The sequence below is a fragment of the Carassius auratus genome, chromosome 25 (assembly GCF_003368295.1).
Source record: "Carassius auratus strain Wakin chromosome 25, ASM336829v1, whole genome shotgun sequence".
Classification (NCBI taxonomy): Eukaryota; Metazoa; Chordata; class Actinopteri; order Cypriniformes; family Cyprinidae; genus Carassius; species Carassius auratus.
Genome location: NC_039267.1, coordinates 11,471,503 through 11,498,043, shown reverse-complemented (window position 1 = coordinate 11,498,043; position 26,541 = coordinate 11,471,503). Strand labels below are relative to the sequence as shown.

Below are 26,541 nucleotides of genomic sequence, written 5' to 3'. Positions count from 1 at the left end.
ATCAGTAATCATGTCCCCATTGAATGCAATAAATGCCTCATTTGTAATGGTTTTTATTTGTAAAATTTAGGGTTAGGTTAGGTTGGGTTAGGGTTAACCCTAACTAAATTTGTCTAACCCTAACTAAATTTGTCTAACCCTAACCCTAACTAAATTTGTAAAAGTTTTGTCTCATGTAGTGATGTCTATATTACAGATTATTTTGGGATCTGTATTTTAAAGTGAATTTTGCTAGATTTGGCAACACATAAATCATTACTAGTGGGTTACCTTGATCTTCACTCAAGAATACTGATCCACATAAATAGTAAGTCCTTTAGAAGGGTTTAGTGAGTCATTACTAGTGTATTATCATGATCTTACTTTAGAATTAATTATACACTATTTAATCAATCACATTAATTATGAACCTGTATTTATTAGTTATCCAGGATAAATGAAAACATTTTATTTGTTAATTCGCTAATAGTGAACTACCTGTTTAAATGAGTGCTATTGCTACATCATTAATCAGAGGTTTTGAAAGTTAATCGTGGTTAATAGAATGTTAATAGTACATTAGTAATTTTTAGTTATTCATTAACAATGGAACAATATTCTAAAGTGCTACCAAACTTTGTTTAGCTTGCTAATAATTTTTGATTGTCATAATATATACATGCCTTAAAGGGGTCATATGATGTTACTAAAAAGAACATTATTTTGTGTATCTGGTGTAAATCAATGTTCATATGGTTTAAGGTTCAAAAAACACGTTATCTTCCATATAATGTAAATCATTGTTTCTCCTCTATGCCCCGATTTAATTATACATTATTTATATTAATTATGGACCTGTAAATAGTAGTTATTGTTAGTTCTTAAGGGAGGTAAGAAAAAAATTTTGCTACTGATTAGCAAATAGTGAACGCAACTAAGCACTATAACTTACTAATTCATTAATCAGAGTATCTTATTAGTTAATATTGCTAATATTGTATAACCCATGTGTTCTTTTGTCATTATTCAGTAATGATAAAACAGTATTCTAAAGTGTTACCACAAGTTATATGGGTTAAATTGTTGAATCCTGCAACGCTTAAACAAGTCTGGAAAATGGATGGTTGTCAGATACATTCGTAATTTTTTATATTTAGTATTTTGTGTTGTTTTTACAGATATATCTTCTAGTGATTATTTAGAAAATTGCTAATTGTTTTTGTAGCAGTAGTCAAACGATTCAGACGAGCTCTTAGGTCTTTGCGTCTTCTGCTGACATCAGAGTCCTCAGACAGGAGCTCATGCACATCTGGCTTTTCCAGTAATTTCATTGTGTCAATAGTCAGGAGCTGAGCCGTCTCCTGCAGCATGTAAAAGTTGATCATCAAGGGCAGTTGGTCAGCCACCCGCTGCACCACAATCTGAAAGAAAACAATTAGATAAGTTATGTCATCACACCACAAGCACAGTGCAATTTGTTAATGAAAACTACTGTAAGTTTACCTCATAATATGCCTCCAGCATTTGTTTATACTTGCATGGTTTGTCAAAGACAGGTAACTCCTTTTCTGAAAAAGTCTCATTTGTAATCTCACTCAAGGTCTTCAGGAAAATGGGATCTTGAGTGTAGATCCTGTTTTCCATTTCAAACTGCTCTGCGATCCTCTGCTCTGCCTTTTCTAGCTGGGTTAACTGAATGTTGTTGATTTTGTCCTACAGAATCAAGTAAAGAAGAACAAAGGAAAGACAACTTGATCAACTTGGACTATAATATTTTCATTATTTGAGGAGCAATTGAAAGGCCTTATTCACCTTAGTGATGTTTTGAAGGACATGATAGTTCTGGAAGCACTCACTCACCACGTCCGTGAATTGCTTAATGATGATGTCTTCAGAAGAAATACACAATGAACAACAAAGATGTGCTAAAACTAGTCATTCAGTTCTTAATCTAATATTTTGTTTTTTTAATGGAGGCTCTCCACAATGACCAGAAAGTCTTTAAAACAAAAATATGTGTGATGGTACCTTTTATGGCATTGAGTAAATCAATGGCTGGATCCTTAAGTTTGGCCACATGGTCCTGCATTATCTTCTTAAAGAATCTGTAGTTCATGAAACCAGGCAGTTCCATCCCTCTGTAATTCTTGCTTAACTCATTTGAATTGTTAACTTTTGGAAACAATATGGATTTCTTGTGAATTTACCTGACCCTTTACATTTTCATTTGAACTCTCTGCTTCTTAAATGTGAAAATATACTCACAGGGTGTCTTTGTACTGTTAAGATAATCATTCCACTTCTTGAATTCAGCACGAAGCTGGGCAAACATATTGTTCTCAGTTATCATCTCTTCTGATGACAGAGACTCGATTTTCTCATTAAATCCATTTAATGTCTGAGGAAAAAATATATTTGTTCCATCATGCGCCTGTTAAATTATTATCATACAGGACTTGAGAGGGTAAAAGATGTTTTATCTGAAGGGCAATTTTGGGATTACATTTGACTTTTTCCCCCCTTTGAATTCTAAGTGTATCTATTAATTTAATAATCAAACAGATCTGTCTGTATTACAAAATTCATATTTTGTTCAATACATTTTTTGGTTTTCTTGAAGGGTTCCAGCAGATTGAACCCTAATGAAAATTTTCAGAAGCAAGAAGATTTGATGTCCTGAAGTTGTTAAGATCAACTGCTGGAAATGCCCTTGATGGTCACCAGAGGGCACTCCATCCTAGACTGGTGTCATAGGCTCACAGAATACATTCCCCATGATCCTTTGCCCGGACTCTTCACTGATCATATTCTCCTGTAGCTCATCACCTCATTAATCTCATACTATAAAGTCTGGATTACTCACTCCTTGATTGCGAAGTCTTGTTTTGCTGTAGTTTACATGTTTTCCTTGTTTCCTGTGGTTTCAACTTTGGTCTGTGACCTTGTTCCATTTTGATCATTTGCTGCCTCTCCTGACCCTTGCCTATTGTTTTTTTGATTACTCTGTCTCACCTTGGATTGTTTGGAATGATTTTTGTGTCTTTATTATTCAAATAATACATTCGGTGTTTGAAAGTAAAACAAATTATTTTGTAATAAAAAAAGATTGCAAAAAAAAAAGTCTTAAGGCTCAAAAATAAAAGAAATAGATACAATTATTTGCAGAGCATATAGATCTTTGAAAATCTTTTTCTTTGTTCACTTCAATACTTTTTAAAAATCACAAATCAAAAATGTTTCTGCCATCTTTTTTTTTGCTGGTCTAAAACCTTTTTTTGCTAGTTGAAAAGTTTTGCTTGCGAGTTAAGCTGTCTCTCAGTGGGAGGTCTCTACCCACCAGGATGAAAGGCCTTTTCCTATTGGTCATTCTCGATTGACGTCACAGGTTGACCATGAACACTCTGTTTCATGATGAGAAACAGGTCGTGTACTAGGTAAGATAATGAACATATCTTAAACTCTGTGACAAGTCAACTTAATTATGTCCTCTCATGCTCTCCCATCTAAGCCCACTGTAGATTTGATTAACCAACGGTATAGCTAGCTGCCAGAGCCCCCAATAATGAAGCGTCAGGACAATATTTTCAGAGACTGCCGATTATTATAGCTCAAGTGAAAATAAGATAAGTAACGCACATCAAATAACTAACTAATTTGGAGGGTAAGGATTCATAAATTATGACCACAAAGATTTATATGCAATGCAATTAATTTTAGCAATTTCTTTATTTTTGAGCCTTAAGAAGAGCAATCAAAATTTTTAATTACAAAATAATTTGTTTTACTTTTAAACACAGAATCTTTGATGGAATAATAAGACACAAAAATAATTCCACAGGATTGCTGATTTACCTGCCTGTATGACTACGTTCTTTTAATAAAGCTCTGCTATCACCGCTCATTGTGAAAGAGGTCCTACTTTAATAAGGAAATCCTTGGCTCCCTCAGGGTCTTCTGGTGGTCCAATCTCACAGTCCTTAAGTGCTCTCTTCACACTCCACAACTGCTTATTTATCTGCTCACGGAGCTGTGGCAATGATTTCTGTCAAATATAGGAAAGACACAATTTGATTATAGTGTTTTAATCCATCCAAAGTGCAGTTCACAAAAAATTCATGATTTTGAGGCATTTAGAAACTTACTTTGATATGATCAACAAGATCCTGAGTTAGTTGTATTGCAAGATTTTTAATAGTTGCTTTATCCTCTTTCAAGAGGCATCTGTTGATAAAGAGAAGGCACTTTTTTCACAAGTTGGCTTATTTTATTTCATGTACTATAGATTAATTAAAAAACAATGGGCAAAGTGAACACACACACAAAAACATTTATATAAAAAAAGAAAAAGGGAAGGGAGGGGTTTGCTATGAATTTGTTTGGAACAAATCATTTCCTAATCATTGGCAAATGACTCCAATATTAAATGTATATTCTGAAAAAAAAAAACAGATGCATTTAAACACAATATTAGGACATTTTAAAATACCATATGAGCTGACCTGAAAATATTGGTAAGATTCAGGCTGATTGGACTTCTGGGTATGGCGCTAGAGTGAGACGCAGCATTTAGAGCTCCCGAATAACTCTAAATAACCTTCCCTAAAGAAATTGCGACGAAAGTACTTTATCTAAAATAATAACTTCAAATATTCTGACAAATATGCCGAATCCAAAGAAAACAGACAATAAAAAAAGAAGAAACTCAGGAAATGAGACTACCACTATCTGACTCGCCGCCACGGTTCCATGCAGAAATGGAAGAAGCTTTTTTCCGAGTTCAGGAGTTAAATTGACAGATGCCTGAGTAAGTTCTCAGAATTTTTGGAGAAACAATTTATCATTCAATAAATGAGAACAGTGGACGTAGACACCAAGCAGCTGGAGACGGAAGCAGCATAACGGGCCTTCACAAAGATGTCGGGGATGTCAAATTGGATATTGACGACGAAATTAAACAGCTGAAATATAAAATTGATGAACTTGAGAATCAATCTCGTCATCAGAATTTACATCTTGTTGGTTTCCCCAGAGAGAGATGAAGGCAGAAACACAGTGGATTTTTTAAAAGAATGGCTACCTAAAATTCTGGGACAGGAGGATGCGATCTACGAAATTGAAAGAGCTCATCGCACTTTGCAACGACGACCAACGGAAAACTGCAAACCATGGGTCATTCTGATTAGTCTACTTCAATATGGAGACACATTAAAGACCCTCAAAGCGGCCAGAGAACGGGGCAAGCTCATCTATGGCAATTCTACTATCATGCTATTTGGTGACATGTCATCAACCTCGTTTAGAAAGCGACAAGAATTCAGCGCACTCAAAAGACAGCTACGCAATAATGTGTTTCAATACGTGTTATGCGATGCTTCTTCCTGCGATGCTGAGGATTTAGCTACCTGTGGGACAAAGATCCTCAAACTCCAAAGCATCGGGAGAGACTTATCTTCGACAACAGCATCCGCACTTAATTGCACTTATTTAATATGTTAAGAAAAAGGCATATCAAGGATGTCAAGGGATCTATAGTAAACTTTACTAAAGCAATCACCCATATAGCAAGCAAGATTAACTGCGCCGAAGAAGGTTGAGTGTGTTTTTTTTTCTTTTCTTTGATGATTATTAATAACTTTGGTTATTTCAAAGGTGGACTATATTTAAAATATAAAAATATTATTAAAATATAATTGCTGTATAAGTCTCAAGGAGTAGAGGAAGCTGAAATCCAAAACTTGAATTAAATATCAGAGTCTTATGTGATAATGACAGAGGAGAAGTGGAAAAATACATTTCAAAAGAAGAGAGTCTGCTGTTGCTGCACTAGCTTGGGGTAAAAGACCTGGTTTGGATGTTTTTTCGATGGACTTTTACAGAAAGTTTTTCTCTAAATTAGCTTACCTATTGCTTTCAATGTATGATGAGGCAATTTATAAAAAAAATAATTACCAGAGACTTTAAATCAGGCTTTAATTACGGTCCTGCTGAAACCTGGCAAAGACCCTAACCTATGTACCTCATATCAGCCGACCTCACTACTTAATTCTGACTGTAAATTCTTTCTAAAATGATTGCATTACGTTTAGAGAGGGTTTAACCTAGTTTAATTCATATGGATCAAACTGGATTTATAAAAAATAGATCCTCTTTCGATAATATATGAAGATTAATGAACACTACACTAATCTACACAGCAAAACAAATGGATTCTCCGGTGATCGCTCTTTCTTTAGATGCAGAAAAAGCTTTTGACATAGTAGAATGGCCTTATTTAATAGCTATTTTGCATAAAATGAATTTCTTCATTTAAAATTCTTCATTTCTTCACAAAATGATTTATTGATATGATGATTTGAATGTTGTAAAGAAGTCCATCAGCAGCTGTCCGTACTAATTACGATTTCTCTTCGTACTTTCATCAATCAAGGGGAACCAGACAGGGATGTCCTCGGTCTCCACTACTTCTTGCATTAGAATTGGAACCCCTGGCCATAGCAATATGGGCAAATTAATCAATATCTGGACTAGAGGTAGGAGGTTGTGTACGCAAAATATCATTGTACGCGGATGTTTTGTTATATCTAAATAATTCTTAATCATCTCTACCTACTTTATTTCAGTTGTTGGAAAACTTTATAGACCTATCTGGATACAAAATTATGAATGTTTTGATTTCACTGAATTTGACTGCGGAGAAAATGCTCTTAAAACATTCCTTTATGGAATTCGGAAAAAATTGTGCATTTAAGGATTAAATATTCCTTCAAAGCTAGAAGAAACATTATTTAAATTATTCCCCATTACTTAATTTATGAAAATGAATGTTTTTCCTAATTTTTTATATTTCAATATCCCACAAAAGTTTTTTAATAAATCTCAACAGCCCAATTTATTTGGAAGAATAAAACTCTGAGGGTTAAATTTAAAACATTACAAATGACATTTAAAAAAGGTGGATTACACTTCCAGATTTTCTGTTTTATTATTGGGCAGCACAAATGAGAGCGGTATGGTTTGGTAGATAAATAGTACTTTGCCACCTGCATGGAAACAAATCAAAAGATATCATGCAGGGGAAATACCTCTAGTTAATCTCATTGACTTGTGTTACAAAAGTAGTTAACAACCCATTCATTAGACATGCTTGCAAATTGGGGTTTGAAATCAGGAAAGATATAATTGGCTACTGTCGTTATAATATAACACTCCTTTTCACTACAACCCATCTCTTCCTGAGGCATTAAGAGATGGGATAACATAATATTGGTTTAAAAAGGGAATACAAGTGTTTGGAGACTTATATGAGGAGGACACACTAGTGACATCTGAACAATTGAGAATAATGTTTTCTCTTCCAGTTAAATACTTTTTCAAATACTTTGAGGTGAGAAATTATATAAATACAATACATGATAATTTAAGGTCTCTCTCTTTACTTCCAATAGATAGCATTATAAGAGAGAAAAAAGGTTTTGTGTCTTATATGTACACCAATTTCATTGACTTGTATGGGAAGGATGTATTATTGTCAAGACTTAAATGGGAAAAAGCAGCAAAGAAATGCATAGCTACTGTATACAACGAAAATCAGAAAAACCACCTAGGCCTATTGTATGGCTTAGAGAACTTTCGTCCTAAAGTATGTGCCTGTTGAAAAAAATAGTAAAAAAAATAGCGTCTGAGTAAGCTATGGCATAGGTACGACGCCGAAGTATGAATCAGCCTTTATGCCTTATAACTAAAGGTTTTCTTTTAATTCTTTTAATAGGTTTTTCTTCATATATATATATATATATATATATATATATATATATATATATATATATATATATATATATATATATATATATATATATATATATATATATATATATATATATTAGGATAAGCAAATTATAAAAAATAGATTAATATGCAAAATTATTTTCAGTCTGTAACCTGAAATAGTCATGGTTTTGGAAGAAATCTCTCTCCATTTGTGCTGCCTCCTCCAGAGGAATTTCATCATTGATCTGCTGTTGTCCTCTACACTTCACCATGATGTAACCTTTGCGGAGAGGAATCACTTTGTTCTGGACAATGGCCAGAATGCGTTCCTCTGTTCCCTTGTCAATGAGGTCTGGTTTGGTCAAAATGGCTGTGAGAATGAAATGGTTATTTTATAAAATGTAAATTTTCTGGCAAACACACTGCACGATATTTTGGTGAGATTTTTGATGTTGTGCAGATCAACTGCTTTATTACCGACTGTTCTTTTGCCCTCAGGATCAACTTCTTGTGCCATTTTTAAGGCTTCTGTTGTTGCAATGTCAGTATTACAAGGGACCACAACCAGGTTTATAGTCTCAGGTTTCTTAATATATTTCATGATCAGACGTTTGATCTATGAGACAAAGACATAGTTTAAAAACTGTACTTATACTAGTTTGATCATGAATCAGCAAAATCAGATTATATGACTCACCAGTTTTCCAATATCCTCTGGTTGTCCTTCTACTGGGACTCTGGCAATTCCAGGCAGATCGATCAATGTGAGGTCACATACATCTGGTGACATGATCTCTAATGTGATGAGCTCATCACATATTCCTACCCCTTTTCCTGCCAGCTCATTCTGGGCTATAAAGCACAAAAACTGCAGAATTAACTCTAATGTTCATTGGAAAATAAATTGTCCTTTAAAGCAGTGAGAATGAAGACATTTATCTTAGTCAAGCCATTGTAAAGAGACTATATAGTACTTAAATATTTTGAGTAAAACCATTACTTTAGAATTAATAAATGAATATTTCAGTTTTTACATTTTATATGTAATGGTTTACCCTTTAAAAAAAAAATTCAAGTAAATTTTTTGTAAAGGAACAGTAGGCTAAAATTTTGAGACTTTGAATTAAATATACATTTCATTCAGTGCTTAAAGCATCAATAGTTTTGACTGTTTTACCCAATCATTGTGTACTGCTTATATATTGTTAGCTTAGCAGCATGCTAATAACAGGCTCAAGAGGGTAAAATTAATACAGAAGTTTGATACAGATTTTGACAGGTTGATACAGTACCTTGTATACAAGAATGTGGCTATACAACAAAACTGATGTGCTATGGGTTCTGCACAGTGATAAGGTGAATTGGAATGCTGAATTGACAAAACAGCACCCAAGACTATAAGAAAAATCCATTTTATAGGACAAAATATATATGTACATAGTTACTGATGATGAGATTTAGATTACCTTTTCTTTTTTTTGTATTCTATACACTAGTAACAGTGAAAAGAAAAGAGAATCCCAGCAGTTTTACTAACCTGCTGCAACATGTTCTCCAACAAATGAAGGATCTGAAAATTCAATTTTCTTCTGATTTTGAGTTGCCTGTGCTACCTTTCCAAACACCAGTTTGCTGGCTTTAATAGGACCTGCAACAAAACATGGTTTAAATCCAGTTGTAAAAGCGATAATTTAAATGCAACTGAAATATACTCTTTCAGCTGAGAAAACAAAACACTTAAAACAGTACTATTAACCTGCAAAATGTGAAGAATTCACAGATTCATCAGTTTTCTTATCGTACGTTAAAACAGCCTTCCAGTTGACTCCTGGTACCTTCTTCAGCCTCAACTCTAATGGACATCTGGTTACAATTCCTACAGCAAACACAGTTGACAATCAACAGAAAATGAAAAGTTATGTGACAAGTGATTGATGTATGTATCCATCTATCATTTGAAGGAGAGAGTGAGAGAGTCACAACACCCCTTGACCTGCAAAATATTATGTTACTGTGTTGTTTTGGTTATTATTATTATTAGGGCCAGCACCACTAAGGCACAGAGCCCTCTTGTTCTTTTCTTTTCAACAGTCAATACTTGATGTATATCCAGGGCCGCTGCTGGCTAAATGGGTGCCCTAAGCAGGATTGTATTGCTGTGCCCCCATTCCTCAAATATGATGGGAAAAATAACACCTACTATACCTAACTTTAATAAAAAAAAATTAAAAAAAGGAAATTAAAAAAGGAAATTTACAATACTATAGGTAAATGTCTCTCAACATTTACCTATAGCTATAACTTATGACTCTAATTTATTTTATAGTCTCAAGCATTCAGAAATCATGCAAAAGCAAATTAACCAGTTTAACTATGATAAAACGTGGTTTATTTTTGATAGGGTTGTGATATGCACGTTTTTTGTTGAAGAAATTATAAAGGCTGTGTCATCTATAGCAAAAAGGTTGCCAAAAATGAAATATTAAGTGAATATTTGAATTAAATGTTTGGACAGTAGCCTAAGCAAGGATTTGATTGCCCTGTAAGTGTAACAGCAGCAATTACATGGCATTTGGCTCCCTTTGCAGGAATTTGTAATAACATGTACATAAATTGTTTATATTGTATTTGCCTACATTATGTATTTTAACAGTGTTATTATTAACCAATCAAAATTGCATCATTGTTTTTTTTATATAATGCATTTTAAGTCATTTTAAAGGCTACTGATGGCTTAAGTCTGTTTTTATAGCAACAACAACAAAAAAATATTATATTAATACTTTTTTGTAAATTATTATTTGAAGTAACAAAACCATGGTTAATCTGAAGTTACCATGGCTACAAGAATGATGATTTGTGGTGTTATTGTTAAAACCATGGGTAATTTTCGTAAGGGAACCTGAAAAAAAAAAAAAAACTTTCACAGGAATGTGCCTGAAAGTATTAAACGAGCCTTGTTTTTACCTAAATTACTTAAAATGTATTTTAATATATATTAAAATGTATAGATGTGCATTGTAGCTGACACCTAAATGAACACATTACAATCGTTTTATGACTGCAAGTCTTTCTCCTCAAATGCTATTGATCTTCAAATTTGCATTTGAGCCCATGTGAAAAAGTAGCATAAATTTACATATGATTTACAGTTTATTTGAATAAATATCAAACATTCAATTGTTCATTATAGCTGCACCTAGATGAACAAATACAGTTGTTTTTATGACTGCAAGTCATTGAATGTCCAACGTCAAGCAAACTTTATGCCCGTTTTTTTTTTTTTTTTTTACTTTCTTTAGTTTTCTTTTCTCTGCGCCGGATTGCTGATGTCCTTTACCCAGGCATAGATGTCCATCCATCAATTATGAACGTTCCGCCGCAAACATGAGGTAAGAGCGGTAGCAAGCGCGGATGGGAGAATGGTGCGTTTTTTTTTTTTTTTTGAGCCAATGGGATGGAGCATATAGAGAACGGTGGTACTGTGCATCTCACACATATTTAAACGCATTCATACAAAACTCAGTTCAAAAATCTAATCAGGCTGAACAGCTTTTGCCCTGCATGTCATAGGCTCAGCTGAACATGGCTATTCAGGGCTTTGTAAAAAGGACATGCTCTGGAATTTGATATACTCCTCTGAGGTTTTCTAACTGATTGTCACCAAACTTATTATGGTGAGAAATGAGAAACAGGAAGCATCCAATAACATCCACAAACATTGTCTGTTTTTGTTCAAACATCAGTTATTTGTTTCACTGTATCTTGAACGGTGTTTCTGTGGTGATTTATTAAAGTTTTAGTAAAAATAATACAATTACGGTTTCCTTTTGTAAAGTGCATTAGCCAAACTACAAATGGAGACAACAATGGAACAGGAGAGGGAGGCATTCTTTCCATCTCCACAAGGACTTGTACCACGGCAGATCACCGTTGTTTTTCGTGGACAACTACTGTTGTATAATGCTATTTAGTATGATAAATTATAAGACGAGTCAATCTTTTGTTCGTTATCTGGCACGGCTCGGTGTTCATCTTCAGTTCTTTCTTCACAGCAGTTCAGTCAGTGTACTGTTTGAGTAAATTAATTATTCCCGGATACTGGTTTGTTTGAACTCAGAGGGAGTATCAGCCACGTTAAAAAGAAGTTAACAGCTTAAGTCATTTGTGGATTAATGCTTACTGGAGACGGGAACGGTTTCAAAAGATTCAGTTTGATTTGGTGAACTGGTTCAAGAAGATCCAGTTACATCAAGTGATCAAGTGACTAAACTGCAGTGCTGTGAACGCACTCACAACAGACCCGGAAAAGAAGACAATGCTGAATAAAGTCATAGTTTTTACTATTTTTGGACCAAAATGTATTTTCGATGCTTCAAAAAATTCTAACTGGCCTTTTGATGTCACATGGACTGCTTTGAAGATGTTTTTATTACCTTTCTGGACATGGACAGTATACCGTACATACATTTTCAATGGAGGGACAGAAAGCTCTCGGACTAAAACTAAAATATCTTAAACTGTGTTCCGAAGATGAACGGAGGTCTTACGGGTTTGGAACGACATTTGGAATGACATTTATCTGAATTTACATCTAATGGATGTAGCAGTAAAACAGTTCAGCTCACAGATGAAAACTCAGCTGCAATGCAGGCAAAAATGTAAAAAATGCTGATAGATCATTAAGGATTTATAAACTTAAAAAAAAAACATTTTAAAGGTTTTGGTTACAGTACTTTACAATAATATCTCATTTGTTAACATTATTAATTGCATTAACTAACATCAACAAACATTAATAAGTGTAAAAAAATATATTGTTCATGTTAATGTAAGGATCCACCGCCAGCCCAAAAAGCAGAATCCAAAGGCCTGGTTGAAGGTTTAATGCATATTCGGCCTTTTACTTGGGCTTCTGAATTTATCAGGATTTAGTTTAAATTTTAGTCTAGCTCTGTGTTCAATCTGATTCCAGTTTTAAGTGATCACTAAATTTAGACAATGTTGCTATTGAAAAACTGATCACAATAGATATTTGATAAGTATATACTATACTTTCAATTATCTGTTCACTGGGGACCTAATGTCTCTTTTAACTCTCATGCTAGCTTCACATGGATCTTACGATCACAAACCAGTCAGATGCTAGGCAGAGGATTTAGATTGTCATAATCTGGTCTTTGAACTGCCGTTAATTCACCACACAGACTTTCACACTACACCCTGGACTACATTTCCCATGATCCATTGCACAAATCAGAAGTTCACCTGATAACAATCACACCATGCACCTGAGAACAATCACACACAAAGCACGTCATCAGACACACTTTATAAGCATTGACCTTCTCACACACGGTCAGGGATGGGAAGGTATGAAGGGTATTTAATGCCAAAAAGGGTAGGAGTTGTGGAAGTGTACATAAAACTAAGCGTAAATTAAATTTGCATGCACAAGATTATCTTTAGCCGCGTTTCCACCGCAGGAACTTTACCCAGGAACTAGGTACTTTGGCCTGGTACTTGGTGTGTTTCCACCGCAGGAACTAAATAAAGTTCCGGGTAAAAAAATGCCCCTCAGAAAGTCCCTGCTGGCGAGGTGGTACTTTTTCAAAGTTCCGGTACTTTCGGGGGCGGGATTTTGGCGCTAAACACTCTGTTGAGTTCACGCAGCATTGGTTGAGTTCAACCACCATTTATTCGGATCAACATTTTCCAAATATTACTGCTTCGGGGTATATCTAACAGGTTTTCTTTGGTCTGTATTCAATTTATCTATATGTTAAAATGAAAATAAAAAAGGCAAGTCTATATAATATTTCGTTTCATTGTAATGGCTGTATATAACGTTACACATATCCCTGAACTAAGTACATTTTTGCAGCTGTTATTATGTTTAAATGAAAACGAAAGGAGGCAGTGGTATTTTATATCCTATTTCGTGTTATTGTAAATATACTGAGATAAAAATTGCTGTAGCCAAAGCCATCTGAGTTCACGCAGCATTGGTTGAGTTCAAACACCATTTATTCGGATCATTTTCAAATATTACTGTTATTGTGTCATGAAATGTAATTTTAAAAGTATTTCAGGCGAGAATGTAGTTGTTTAAAACTCAGATCTGTGGTTTATTTGTAAAGACAGCGCCTATTTAAAAATGTGGTTCGCCGATCTCGGAGACGGTGAGCTCCACTCGATCAGCGGGAGCTCAGTCCTCATGTATCCGCCGAGAGCAGCCTCTCCTGGGATAGACCTTCTGATATGTGCCGCTGGCTCTGATGTCTCTTTAGTGGTTAAACATAAAATATAATTCAGCTGCGGGGTATATCTAACAGGTTTTCATTGGCCTGTATTCAATTTATCTATATGGTAAAATGAAAATAAAAAAGGCAAATTTATATAATATTTCATTTCATTGTAATGGATACACATATCCCTGAACTTAGTACATTTCTGCAGCTGTTATTATGCTTAAGTGAAAACCAAAGGAGGCAGTGGTATTTGATATCCTATTTCGTTTTATTGTAAATATACAGTAGGGAAAATTGCAGTAGCCGAGCTGAAGTTATCAAGTATGATATATATATATATATATATATATATATATATATATATATATATATATATATATATATATATATATATATATATATATATATATATATATAGTTACGCTGCTGTTTATAGATTTACCGGACTTGCGTCGTTGCGGTCATCACACTCCCCAGTCGAATGCACAAAGTCTGACCTACTTGATGATGTACGTCCAAAATCAGCATACTTTTTTTTTTTTTTTAATCAGCGGTACTTTGTATTGAGAAACGCGCGCGGACCTACGTCACCAGTCATTTGCCTAATCTTCCCGGTACTTTACACCGCGGTGGAAACGCAAAAAGCAACAGGTATGGGGGGAAAAATGTTCCTGGGAAAAAAAGTTCCTGGTAAAAATGTTCTGGGTAATTTCGGTGGAAACGCGGCATTTGTAAAAGGTGTAATTCGAGTTTCAAGCATAATAAAAAAAATTATTTGCAGCATTTTACTGTGCATTTTACACTCATAAGTGTAATTCAAGTATTGTGAAACTGCAGCTTCATGCTAAAGCAAAATAAATTTGATCTGCATTCTTCTGGCTCTCTCTGACAGCAGGTGCCACTAATTGAACAGCAGGTATTTAAAGGCTGCTGCCCCTTTAAGACAGACTGCACGGATCCAATATTATAATGCACAGGAGGATATTTCTTTCCCCACTGTATACGTGCACTTAAGACATGACCGACTAGGTTTACGAGAATACTTGCAGAGGGGTAAATAAAACTAATTATTCCTGTTGTAGAAAACATACTCCTAGGGACCTATGTGTTTTCAGTCAGGGCCTTGTCACCAGATCTCAGACAAACAAAGAGCACTATTTGAGATATGTGCCTAAAGTGGTCACCCAGTGTGTATGAATATTCAATAGCAAAGATTAAATTAGTACTCACCATTGCCTCTTGGAAGTCCAATTCCAGACAGTCCTTCCAACACAGAACTTTTTCCAGAACTCTGGTCTCCAATTACTACAATAGTCGGTAATGCCAAGTCTTTATGGATGCCATCTGACCTCAGAGTGTCAATCAGATCAATGCATGGACGAATGTGCTTTTCTAAATGACTGTGAACTGCTCCCATCATTTTCTGACTGTAAAAGATAGATGTACACATGTAAAGAAAAAAAAACAGATTGTACTGTCATTCTTTCAATGTTTGGCCTTTCATACATAGTCACTTTTATTTGTTTAATGTATTTTATATTTTACTGATGTGATGTCTTGCTCAAGGGGCGTGTCTAGAGCATTTTCCAGAGGTGGAAAGAGTACAAAAATATTCTACTCAAGTAAAAGTACCATTACATGAATGAAATTTTACTTAAGTACAAGTAAAAGTACCAGTCTAAAAATCTACTCAAGTAAAAGTAAAAAGTAGCTTGTTTAAAATTTACTCAGAGTAAAAATTACTTAGTTACATTTTAACAGTGATGGGGAGGCAAAAATAGGACCAAGGGTGTCAGACTCAGTTCCTGGAGGGCCATAGTCCTGCACAGTTTAGATATAACCCTAATTAAACAAACCTGATCCAGCTAATTTAATCATTTAGGCTTATTTGAAAACTACATGATATGTGTGCTGGAGCAGGGTTAGAACTAAACTCTGCAGGGCTATATGGCCCTCCAGGAACTGAGTTTGACACCACTGGCACAGGCCTATTAATCTCAAACTAGTTGTTTTTACTTAAAGAAATCAGTTATTTAGAATAAGACATTTGGGCTGTTACCAGGCAAATCAGTATCAACAAACTCATCTTTTCAATGCAGACGAAATGCAGAAGCTTCATCGGAAGTGGCATTTAGATGTATTTACACACTGTTTAGTGCAGGACAAGAATGCATTTAACCTGCAGTTACAAATGCATGAATAATTTTTTGATATACAAGACATAAAATGTTGAATACTCATTTGAAATGATAAGAAAAAAAAAAAAATATATAAAAAAATAAAAATAAAAAGATACTTTAATTGTGAACTTAAAATGGCCAGTATGTGTCAGCAAGTCACTGTTAATAAGTGAGTCATTGCGATTGAACCGAATCATTTAAACGGTTGATTAATTCAGGAACTAAACAGTCATGTTGCTCTGAGATGCAAAACTGTGCTTTGGTGGCTATGTTTGGAATTATTTTTTGTTGTAAAAAATAGAGCAAAAACAGGCAATATGGTATCTAAAACGCAAGTCTCTTAATTAACTTGTTTACTGACCTGTTGTAAAATATGTTTATATATATATAATATATATATATATATATGTATATATATATATTTATGTATATATATATATATATATATATATATATATATATATATATATATATATATATATATATATATATATATATATATATATGTATATATATATATATATGTATATATATATATATATATATATATAAAGAACGCACTGTAAATGCGCGCGTTGTTAAAACAACGATATTATAGCAGACGATAAATCCCAGATAAATCGCACACTCCGCACCAGTCTTTTTGGCTAATTTGTGCAAAACCTCTTGCTAAAATGTCAAAGCTTCATTTTAACCACCAATGCAACGTTGCAATTATTTAGCTTACCTCTACATGCTTGCGAAGGGTTGATGTCGAGATTTTATATGCTGCTAGTTTGGTCTCTCTAGGTAAGCACAGTTTACACTGCATAGAGCATAAATATGGCCAAATATACTTAAGTAAAAGTAAAATTACAGATTTTAAAAATTACTTTAAAAAGTAGAAGTACACAAAAAAGCTACTCAATTACAGTAACGCGAGTAAATGTAATTCGTTACTTTCCACCTCTGGCATTTTCAGTGGTGGGGGCATGCTGGGGCACTGCACTGTAAAAAATTATTTAGCAGTTTAGTTGTTTCAATGAATTTTTTTATGTTGACACAACTTGCAGTTACTGAATTTGTTCATTCAACTAAAAATTTTAAGTTTTCAGTGTCTCAACTAGTTTGAAAGTTGACTGAACTAGGTTATTTGTCCTTATAACTTAAAAAAATTTGTTGACTCAATTCAATAGCAATATCACGTTCACAACATCACTTATCGCGAGATCTCGTCATTCTCCTGAATGCTGTTGAAGAGAGAAGAAGGTCGTCAGCCATTCTAGTCAGTTTCTCCTCAAAGTTTGGACATTTGACTAAAATACAACTTTGGTAAGTAAACTATTCGTATTTATTGGCTTAATGTGTAAAATTACATTTGTTGTCTCAGAAGAGTAAGTATGGTTATAGAGTGGTATATTCTGTATGTAAATTACTGTATGTAAATGTTCGTTTCGCGGCACTCTGAAGCCTCAAAATACAGGCAGTTCCACAGTATTTTCCTTATAAATATTAAAACATATATTCTCCCATGCGGGACAGTGGAGCTGAACTTAATGTGGAGAACGATAAAAATACAATTTGAATGTATTATTAGAGCCCAGGGCTGCGTTAGAGACCGTTCAAACAGAGCGCGAGAGCTCAACAGATCACTGTATGGATTAAGAACGGCGGGTAGAGGTGTGCGATACCACTAGATTTGGTATCGATCCGATACCAAGTAAATACAGGGCCAGTATCGCCGATACCGATACCAATATCGATACTTTTTAATAATTAAGGTGGATGCGTCTTCAACCTAAATCTAAATGAATTTTCATGACTTTTAATTTGTTTTTGTGATTTGCATTTTGGGTTATTAATCAGTACTACGAAAGCTTTTGTTCAGAAACAACTTTTGGTTACTTCTGATTTATTTAAATAAACAAAGTTACAAAATGATTACTTCACAAATATAAAAAATGTAAAAACAAATTCTCTTTTCAAGTAGCATGTTAATAAAAAAATGTTTCTCCTCTTGTGCACTTCTTTTCAGGATTGTTTTCTTAAAGTCACAACGTTTTACTTCACAATTGTAAAACAAATTCTCCTTATACAAAATTCCTGAAGCCGACATCTTCCACTATGGAAAGAGGCTGCAGGTCCTTCACAATCATTTCTGATAGGCGCCTTGTAATATCCACTGCTCTTGGAGAATCAGTTATTGATAAAATAATAAAAAATAATTAATTCTGGTGCACATCTAGGTGAAGTTTAAATATAGAAACTAGTATCCCTTTCACAGCTAACACAAAAAGGGTAGATCGGCCTGAAAATACAGCCATACAACGCTCTTCTTTCTCTCCGCCTCTGACTGACTGCTGTTAGAAATGCGCGGCTGAGCGGTGCGCGCGCCTGACTGCTGGTGGTAGCGCTAGTGGTGAGTCACGTGACGGTACAACACAGGAGAGGGGGCGGAGAGCAGTGTCGAGCACGAGCAGCACTCTTAGAGCTTGCTCTGCTCTGTGACAGCAGCAGCATTTTGACAAACACGGCCAGGTGGCAAAACGAGAGAAACTGAAACTTAAGTATCGATATTTTCCCGTTGGTATCGATCAATACCGATACCAACGTTGGTATCGATATTATCGATATTAGTATCGATCTGCCCACCTCTAACGGCGGGAATTTAAAAAAAATGAGCTGCTCTAAACCTGACAGCGTAAGACATCCGTCAGAATATACATCGATGAAAAATTAGGGGAAAAAGAGATTCCTACTCGAACTGTGTCTTTTCTGCATGTTATAAAGGAAACGAATGAGCAGCACAGATGAGCACCTCGCTCAGAGTTCTTCTGGAGCGCGTAACTTAACGTTACATTTGATATCGCTGACATAAGCTTAGTTCTGATGATTTTTTTTACAGTCTACGGTTCAGATGAAGTTCTGAAGGAAGCGTTACAAACTCTTCTTTCAGTTTTCTGAAGTAACGTTAGTCATTCAAGTGCCTCGCTAGAACCTAGAACCCAGTGTAATGCTGCGTGAATATCTGTTTTTATACAGTCTATGGTGAATATACGGTCATAAGTAAATTGCATACGTTCAAATCTATATATTTTAGAATAAAAGCATATATCTTGTATAAATAGAGATACAATAACGATCGACACAAATGTGTTAAATTTCCTTTTATTGTGTTATAATTCTGTGTTGTGTCATTTAAAAGCATCGTCTGGATGGTATAGTTTGTCTTTGGCATTTAATACAAACTTGTCAATACATTTGTCTTTCTCTGTAAAGATTTATTTATATGTATGTTTATTATTTTACAGTGTTTTAACATGTTTTTGTATTTTTCATGTTTATGATATTTTGGGATGACTGAAGATTCAGAGCAGAATTCAATAATCCTGTGAATGGACCACAGCGAGTCCTTTTGCAGTTATCCATCAAAATGATATGCAGACATAATGGAAATGGCATTTACACAGTAGAGCTTGGACGAAGTTGTAAGTAAATTTATTTATTTATAAATGCACATTAATCGGGAGTCTATATGCTTTACGTTTGTAAGGCCCTGTTTAATGCATCCATTTGTTTTTATTAAAGCACACAGGCTCTGCGCAGGAATTCATCAAGGACATGACTGCTGGGATTATGCTTGTGGATGACCAATCTGAGCACCATCAGTCTGCAGTGATGTGGTCCAGGTAATAGAAGAAGAAGAAAACTGGGACTGGGACTAACAGAAATAAACTAATTCAGGTTCAAAACAACTTGAGATTTAGTAAATGACAACTTCCTTTCTTTTTCTTTTTTGGGTGAACCCTTTACGAAAATGTAGATATTTGCATTGGAAAACAGCTTCAAAATTTAGAAAACATAATTTGACATTATTTTCCCTTCAGTTTTATTCCGTGAATTTTCTATAATTGGTATTTAAAGTATTGAATTTATCTTCATAAAACCACCAGAAACCCTGTTTATGGACATAGCCATTCTTTATTATTTTGCTGAGTACTGTTTTGAATCCTGAAAAATGTTCAGTGCTAGCATATTGGCCATTAGCAACTTTGCTTAAAGGATTATTTCACCAAAAAATTTTAATTAGGCCATGTTTTACTCATTCAAAGGCATCCTATGTGTATATGATTTTCTTCTTTCAGACAAATCTGATCTGAGTTGAATTAAACATTGTCCTGGCTCTTCCAAGTTATTTAATGGCAGCAGACAGGTGTGTTTTTTTCTCAGCAGTCCAAAAATAGTCAAATAAAATGCACCCATCCATCAATAAAACGTGTCTCACATGGCTCTGGGGGGTGAATAAAGGCTTCCTGTAGCAAATCGATGCGCTTTTTGTAAGAAAAATATCCATATTTAAAAAGTTGTAAACACTTTTTTTCTCTTCCACTGACTATCATACGTGCAAGCCTAATTTTGTGATTCTACTTCGTGATTGGCGTATTGTTGTCTCTCCTCCGCTCTTCCGTGTTCGTCACTAATCATCGGTGCATGCATGACCCCTATGTCCTATTTTCATCCACCCGGAATGGCTCTCACGAAAGTGAGAGAAAAGTGTTTAAATATGTTTTGAATAACATTTTAAATATGTATTTTTTTTTTTTTTACAAAAACACATGGATTCGCTACAGGAGGCCTTTATTCACCTCTCAGAGCCATGTGAGGTACTTTTTATTATGAATTGATGCACATTATTTGACTACTTTTGGACTGTTGGAAAAAACACCCACCTATTGCCATAAATATTTTTTTATATAATCCGACTGGATTTGTCTGAAAGAAGAAAGAAATACACACTAACGATGCCATGAGGGTGAGTAAAACATACATGGGTTAACCAAGCCTTTAAGAGTCATGCTTTACTCTGAACATGCAGTGCAACAGACTATTATTTAAAAGGAATACCTATTTACACCAATATATTTTCTGATCATTGTATAAATGGTGTGACAGATTAGACACTTAGAATTGGATTAAGAAAAAAACCTGAATGTTGTATTGGTTTGTCACATTTTATGTCATTCAGAAATCATGTAGAATACCAGTGAAGAAAATAATTTCCCCCCATTTTTAGTATAGTTGTTTCTGGGGGTGTATTTTACACTTATCTTCCCATGGGATTTTAAACTCTTTGTGTTCAGCAGAACAAAGAAATTTGTACAGGCTTTTAACAGTTTAATACAGGAAGTTATTTTGAATGTTTCTAAACGAAACCGTTGAGGAGCAGCATTTACAGTTGACTTTCATTTTTGGTTAAATGTTTCAAAATAATATATCTTCCACTTGAAGGTGAATTACACTTTGCATTAATTGGTAGCTGTGCTTTTAACACACAACTTTAATAGTGTATGTACATATGTGTGTTCATTTGTTTATAAATCTATTAAGTAATGTAATATTTTTTTTTTTTCCCAGCCATCCAGTGACATTAAGGATGTTGAGAAAGAAATTGAAGAGGGCATTCTGATTGTAACTGATGAACAGCAATGTGATGTGCTTCCCAAGGAATAACCAACATTGGTCTCATTTGGACATCCTGTCATCACTGACATCTCCCATGTCCCCAAGGCATTTGGACTCCTAATGGGTCTGTATGCAGTGAACATCCACTACCTTCAGCGCATTAAATACACCATTGAGGCTCTGCAAAAACTTGTGAAGATCAGCTGCTCCCACCATGTGCTCGCTACAGCGGCAGGAACTGTAGGTGTGGGGGAGTGAATGTCCAGCGCCCTCTCCACCCTCAACACCACAAATAAGGTGTCCTTGAGCAAGGCACAACTTCTCCCCGGGTGCTGCAGCATAAATGGATGCCCACTGCTCTGGGTGTGTGTTCACGGTGTGTTCACTGCTGTGTGTGCACTTTGGATGGGTTAAATGAAGAGCACAAATGTATGTCATGTCACTTTCACTTTTCAGTGTTCATGATGTGTCCATCGGCTCCACAGCACTCTTTCTTAAAAAGTAGTGTTTTTTTTTGTTTTTTTTTTTTTAATAAGGAAAGGTTCTTTTGTGCCTTTCACTACATTTAGAATGTACATTAAAGTTTATCATGTCATAACTTGGAATATGCATGTTCTCATGTAAACAAATGTTGTTTCCCCTCTCATTTTCTTAAACAGTATGTACACATTTTCAGTATGTAGCATTATGATGGGGGACGAGTTTGGAAAAGATCCTTCTGATGTTAACACCTCTGTCTGGTCATGTTTGCTGTGAAATTTAGAATCTGACTGTTTAAGATTTTGTGCTTCCATGTGCATTCATTCCATTTATATTCATTTATACAGAAGTACGGTACACAATTTTTTGTAACTAATTGTGATGTTATATACATATATCTTGGTTTCTCAATTTGACCATGACTTGCATTATGGTGGGGGGAGTGCAAGTTTATCATGTCATAACTTGGAATATGCATGTTCTCATGTAAACAAATGTTGTTTCCCCTCTCATTTTCTTTGGAAAAGATCCTCTGATGTAAACCTCTGTCTGGTATGTTGTCTGGAAATTAATCTGACTGTTTAGATTTTTGTGCTTCCATGTGCATTCATTCCATTTATATCTTATTATACAGAAGTACGGTACACTAATTTTTTGTAACTAATTGTGATGTTATATACATATATCTTGGTTTCTCATTTTGACCATGACTTGCATTATGGTGGGGGGGGGGTGCATGTGAACTTGTGCAGGGTTAATATGCAGAGTTCAACCTTCTGGTTTTCATATTGAGTTATGAAATTAAAAACAATCCCTGTGGTTTTGATCTGATGAATTGAAATGCAACTATTTGTTTCTCAATCCCATGCCAATGCTATTTATTATACATCACACTTTCAAGTGTCAGTTCAGATCTTTAGACGTGTGTTTTTATATTTTGCTTTTTTTTGTTTTGTTTAACAATTATCAGTTGATGGCAAATTGCTTGTTCAATTTAAATGTGAATGAAAGTGTTGTCTCTATCATTAAATAAATTACATTAAAAAAGTGTTTTGTCATCTTTATTTAAACATTTAAGGCAGTGGGGTAAAATTTGTTTATGATTATTGATCGAAGTAAAAAAAAAAAATCCCTGTTGACACAACAGGATTTAGTTGACTGGACTAGAAAATATTAGTCAAGTCAACTTAAAGAAATTTGTTACCTGGACTAACTCCACTATAATTTGAAGTTGTTTCAACAAGTTTTTTTTTAGGCAGCGGGGTAACAAAATATTTTTAGTTGACTCAACAAATTCTTTTTTACAGTGTGCCTCCAAATGGGGTGGCAGCCAGTGACCAAAAAAAAGAAGTAAATTCCACAGTATATTACATATATTTATTTTATTATTATTTTTTTACTTTAAAGTTACGAGCAGTAAAAAAAATGCAGTAATAAAGCACATTTTTTTAATTAATTTAGTTTTTTGTCATCCCTGTATAAATGCATTAAGATAAATTTGAGAATATTTTTTTTTATTGAAAGAAACTTTTTCAGAAGTTATCTTTACTTCTTATCATGGCTTGGCACTGCTCTCTTCCCTGCCTTCAAAATAAACACTTATGTGTGTCTGTTATTCTCAATCTTAAAAAAAAAAAATTCAAATTCTTAATGAAATGCACAGAATGCATCCATATCATGTGTAAATGACTAAGTTAGGCCTGACAATTTATCTAACTGACTTACTCTCGTGCATTAACAAGTAACGTGTCACAAGACAATTATTATTATGGAACATTCTGTGCATATTGTCATTTGGCATGTGTTTTATTAAACGTTGACTGAACATTCGATTAAAATCAACCACGACCAACGCGAGCAGAGCCTGACGGTGTAAAACACTGATCTGAGAAAACCATACAAACATAAACCATACATAAAGGTTACCTACCAGCTCTTTGTTTAGTGTCTTGTGATGTGTTGTTTCTTGAACGAACGAATCTTTAATGTGACTAGGGAAGAACGAGTCGTCTCTATGACGGCGACATCACTTTGATTTTTTTTTTTTTTTTTTTACAGTGGTTTCTAATCTTCAAAAATTACCTTGTTGTATGATTTATGTCTTTTTAGTTAACCCTTCAGATTAGATTCATATATTAGACCAATTTGTCAAGTCTGCCTAGGAAAAGCAATTATTATAGCAGCAAACTCAAAATTGGATTAAAAATTAAACTAGGCTATAAATACTTGGATTATTATATTATTATATAGCCTAGTGTTTATTTACTGATAGACAGTCAAAAAGACAAATTAATAAATATTTTTTAATTATTTTCACAGATCCTCAAGAAACACTAACAAAAAAACACAGTGGCAGAAAAATTTCAGAAATACAGACATCCCAACCTGCAAAAAGTCATTTCAGGGAGGTATCTCGAAGACCCCCCCCCCCCCCCCCCCCCCCCCAAAGCTGTAGACACCTTCTCAGTGCGACTTTGTCCATCTGAATGGGAGAACTGAGATATATTGGAGAAACCTTCCCTGCGCTAGTCTCCCTAACATGTTGTGGTCCCTAAAAGATATAGCATAAAATATTATTTCTATAAGCTATAGGCCTATGTAATTATTCGTTAATTATGTTTAAATATGTAGATTACTTTTACTATTTATATAATCTGCTTATACAATTTATGTAAGCTGCTTTTATTTATTTTCCATTGCAACTTTAAACAGGCCTAAAGAGTTTGTTGTTTTCATGTAGCCTTGGCAACTAGCCAGAATAATATGCAGATGAAATGAAACTTGTCAACTCACCTCAACATGCCTTTTGCAATCATTTAACCCGCCATGGGCAATGCTTGAGCAAGACTGTCATTATGTTTTACATCTATAAGACAGGGGTACACTCTCGTGTACTTTTTTTTTTATTTTTAGATATTTTTTTTTTTTGTGGCACTCTCCCTCTGCCATGGTGCTCCAGTCGCTGTGTCCAAATTCAGGGTCTACATCCTTCGGAGGACGCATTTGAAGGATGTTACGTCACAGCGCCGCGACGAAGGCTGTCCAAATTCGTAGGATCCTTCAAATGCGGCCCACAAATGCGTCCTCCTTTTCCCCGAATTCGAAGGATGGGTGTGGTGGATCCTTTCGCGTCCTACCTATCCCATAATTCTTTTCGGCAGGATGAAGCGAGCAGTAGCGGAGTGGGGGAGGAGTATTATTTTCGATGTTTTTTAAAAACAGGCTTTTCAAAAATATATGTTTTCAGTGGTTTTCTAGTTAGGCATTTTGTTTTAGCGTTAAGCATTTTTTTTTTTACATGTGTACGTGTATATGTAAAAAAAAAAAAAAAAAAAAAAAAACGATTACTTTTGTAAACTAGCTTCTTCCTTACTGCCTGTGTGAATATCCCCTTACACACAGCTTATTTGTTAGTGATTGAAGCTGTTTTAACGCTTCTAAGGACGAAAGAGCAGACAGAAGTGTTTATAAAGCTCTGGGGAGAGAACGATGAGCTCTTCACCGGCGTCTTGCTTGGCGCTGTCACGGTTGCTAGGCGACAGGATATGAGCAACGGTTAAGGGAGGGAACTGAAAGAAGGGTAGGCTGTCCAAATTCACAAACACCGACTTCCGGTTTTTGCGGTCGTCGGAGGACCCATCCTCCTTCAACCGGGTAGGAAGGATCCTAAGGAGGATGCAGACCCTGAATTTGGACAAGATAGACGATAGCTGATTAATTTTGTTCGGGAGAAGAGATAAAAGCCCGCCCACACTGATAATTGATTGGTTGATTTGCAGAAACAGGCCAATCAGGATGCTCTCTGTCTGACATGCGCTTCGCACACTCAAGGTCTCTCGCTCCCTCTCCCTCTCTGCCGTGCGCGCGCTACACGGTTTGAAACACAGTATCTGTTTCGCATGCGTGCTTTTGCTCGCTCGGTCTAGATTCCGGGAGATTTTAGCTAATTTGCGGGTCTCAGGGAGCCGCTTTCAATATGCGGGAGACTCCCGGAACTTCCGGGAGACTTGGGATGTCTGGAAATAGCGAATGGATCTGTCACGTGATTAAGGAATGATTTGAACCCGAAGACTTGTCAGACAAGAGGTGAGTTAAACACAAACTGAAGACCCAGGTAAAGAATTAATTAATATTTTCTGTACCTTTAAAGCATTTTAGTTTTGTATTTTTGTAGTGTAATCAATGTTTGCGTAAGTACTAGATGTGTTGGGGAAGTAACACGTAACATTTTATTTACATTTTGCTAAAATGAACGAAATGACTCGGAAAAAAAAAGGATTTGTTCATTTTGCGGAACACGACTCAAAAGTCTGAGTCGGTATAATGATCCGAACTTCCCATCACTAGTGTCTCGACTTCCCACACTTGAAAAGACCAAGTCCGCGACGAACGTTGGCTGTGTCCAAATTCAGGGTCTACATCCTTCGGAGGACTCATTTGAA

At 35.0% G+C, this 26,541-nt stretch overlaps 1 protein-coding gene across 1 annotated transcript; it reads right to left on the bottom strand.

Moving 5' to 3' along the window:
- Window positions 1–920: 920 nt before the first annotated feature.
- Window positions 921–24,943, bottom strand: LOC113043308 (interferon-induced GTP-binding protein Mx2-like). The gene is made up of 14 exons (XM_026202581.1): window positions 24,893–24,943; window positions 15,228–15,424; window positions 9,503–9,622; window positions 9,284–9,394; window positions 8,444–8,598; window positions 8,224–8,362; window positions 7,918–8,116; window positions 4,122–4,200; window positions 3,899–4,021; window positions 2,245–2,377; window positions 2,008–2,151; window positions 1,792–1,868; window positions 1,483–1,692; window positions 921–1,400 (listed from the first exon to the last, which is right to left on the bottom strand). The coding sequence occupies exons 1-14, from the start codon at window positions 24,913–24,915 to the stop codon at window positions 1,167–1,169; spliced, it is 1,944 nt and encodes a 647-aa protein (XP_026058366.1). The 5' UTR covers window positions 24,916–24,943; the 3' UTR covers window positions 921–1,166.
- Window positions 24,944–26,541: the final 1,598 nt, after the last annotated feature.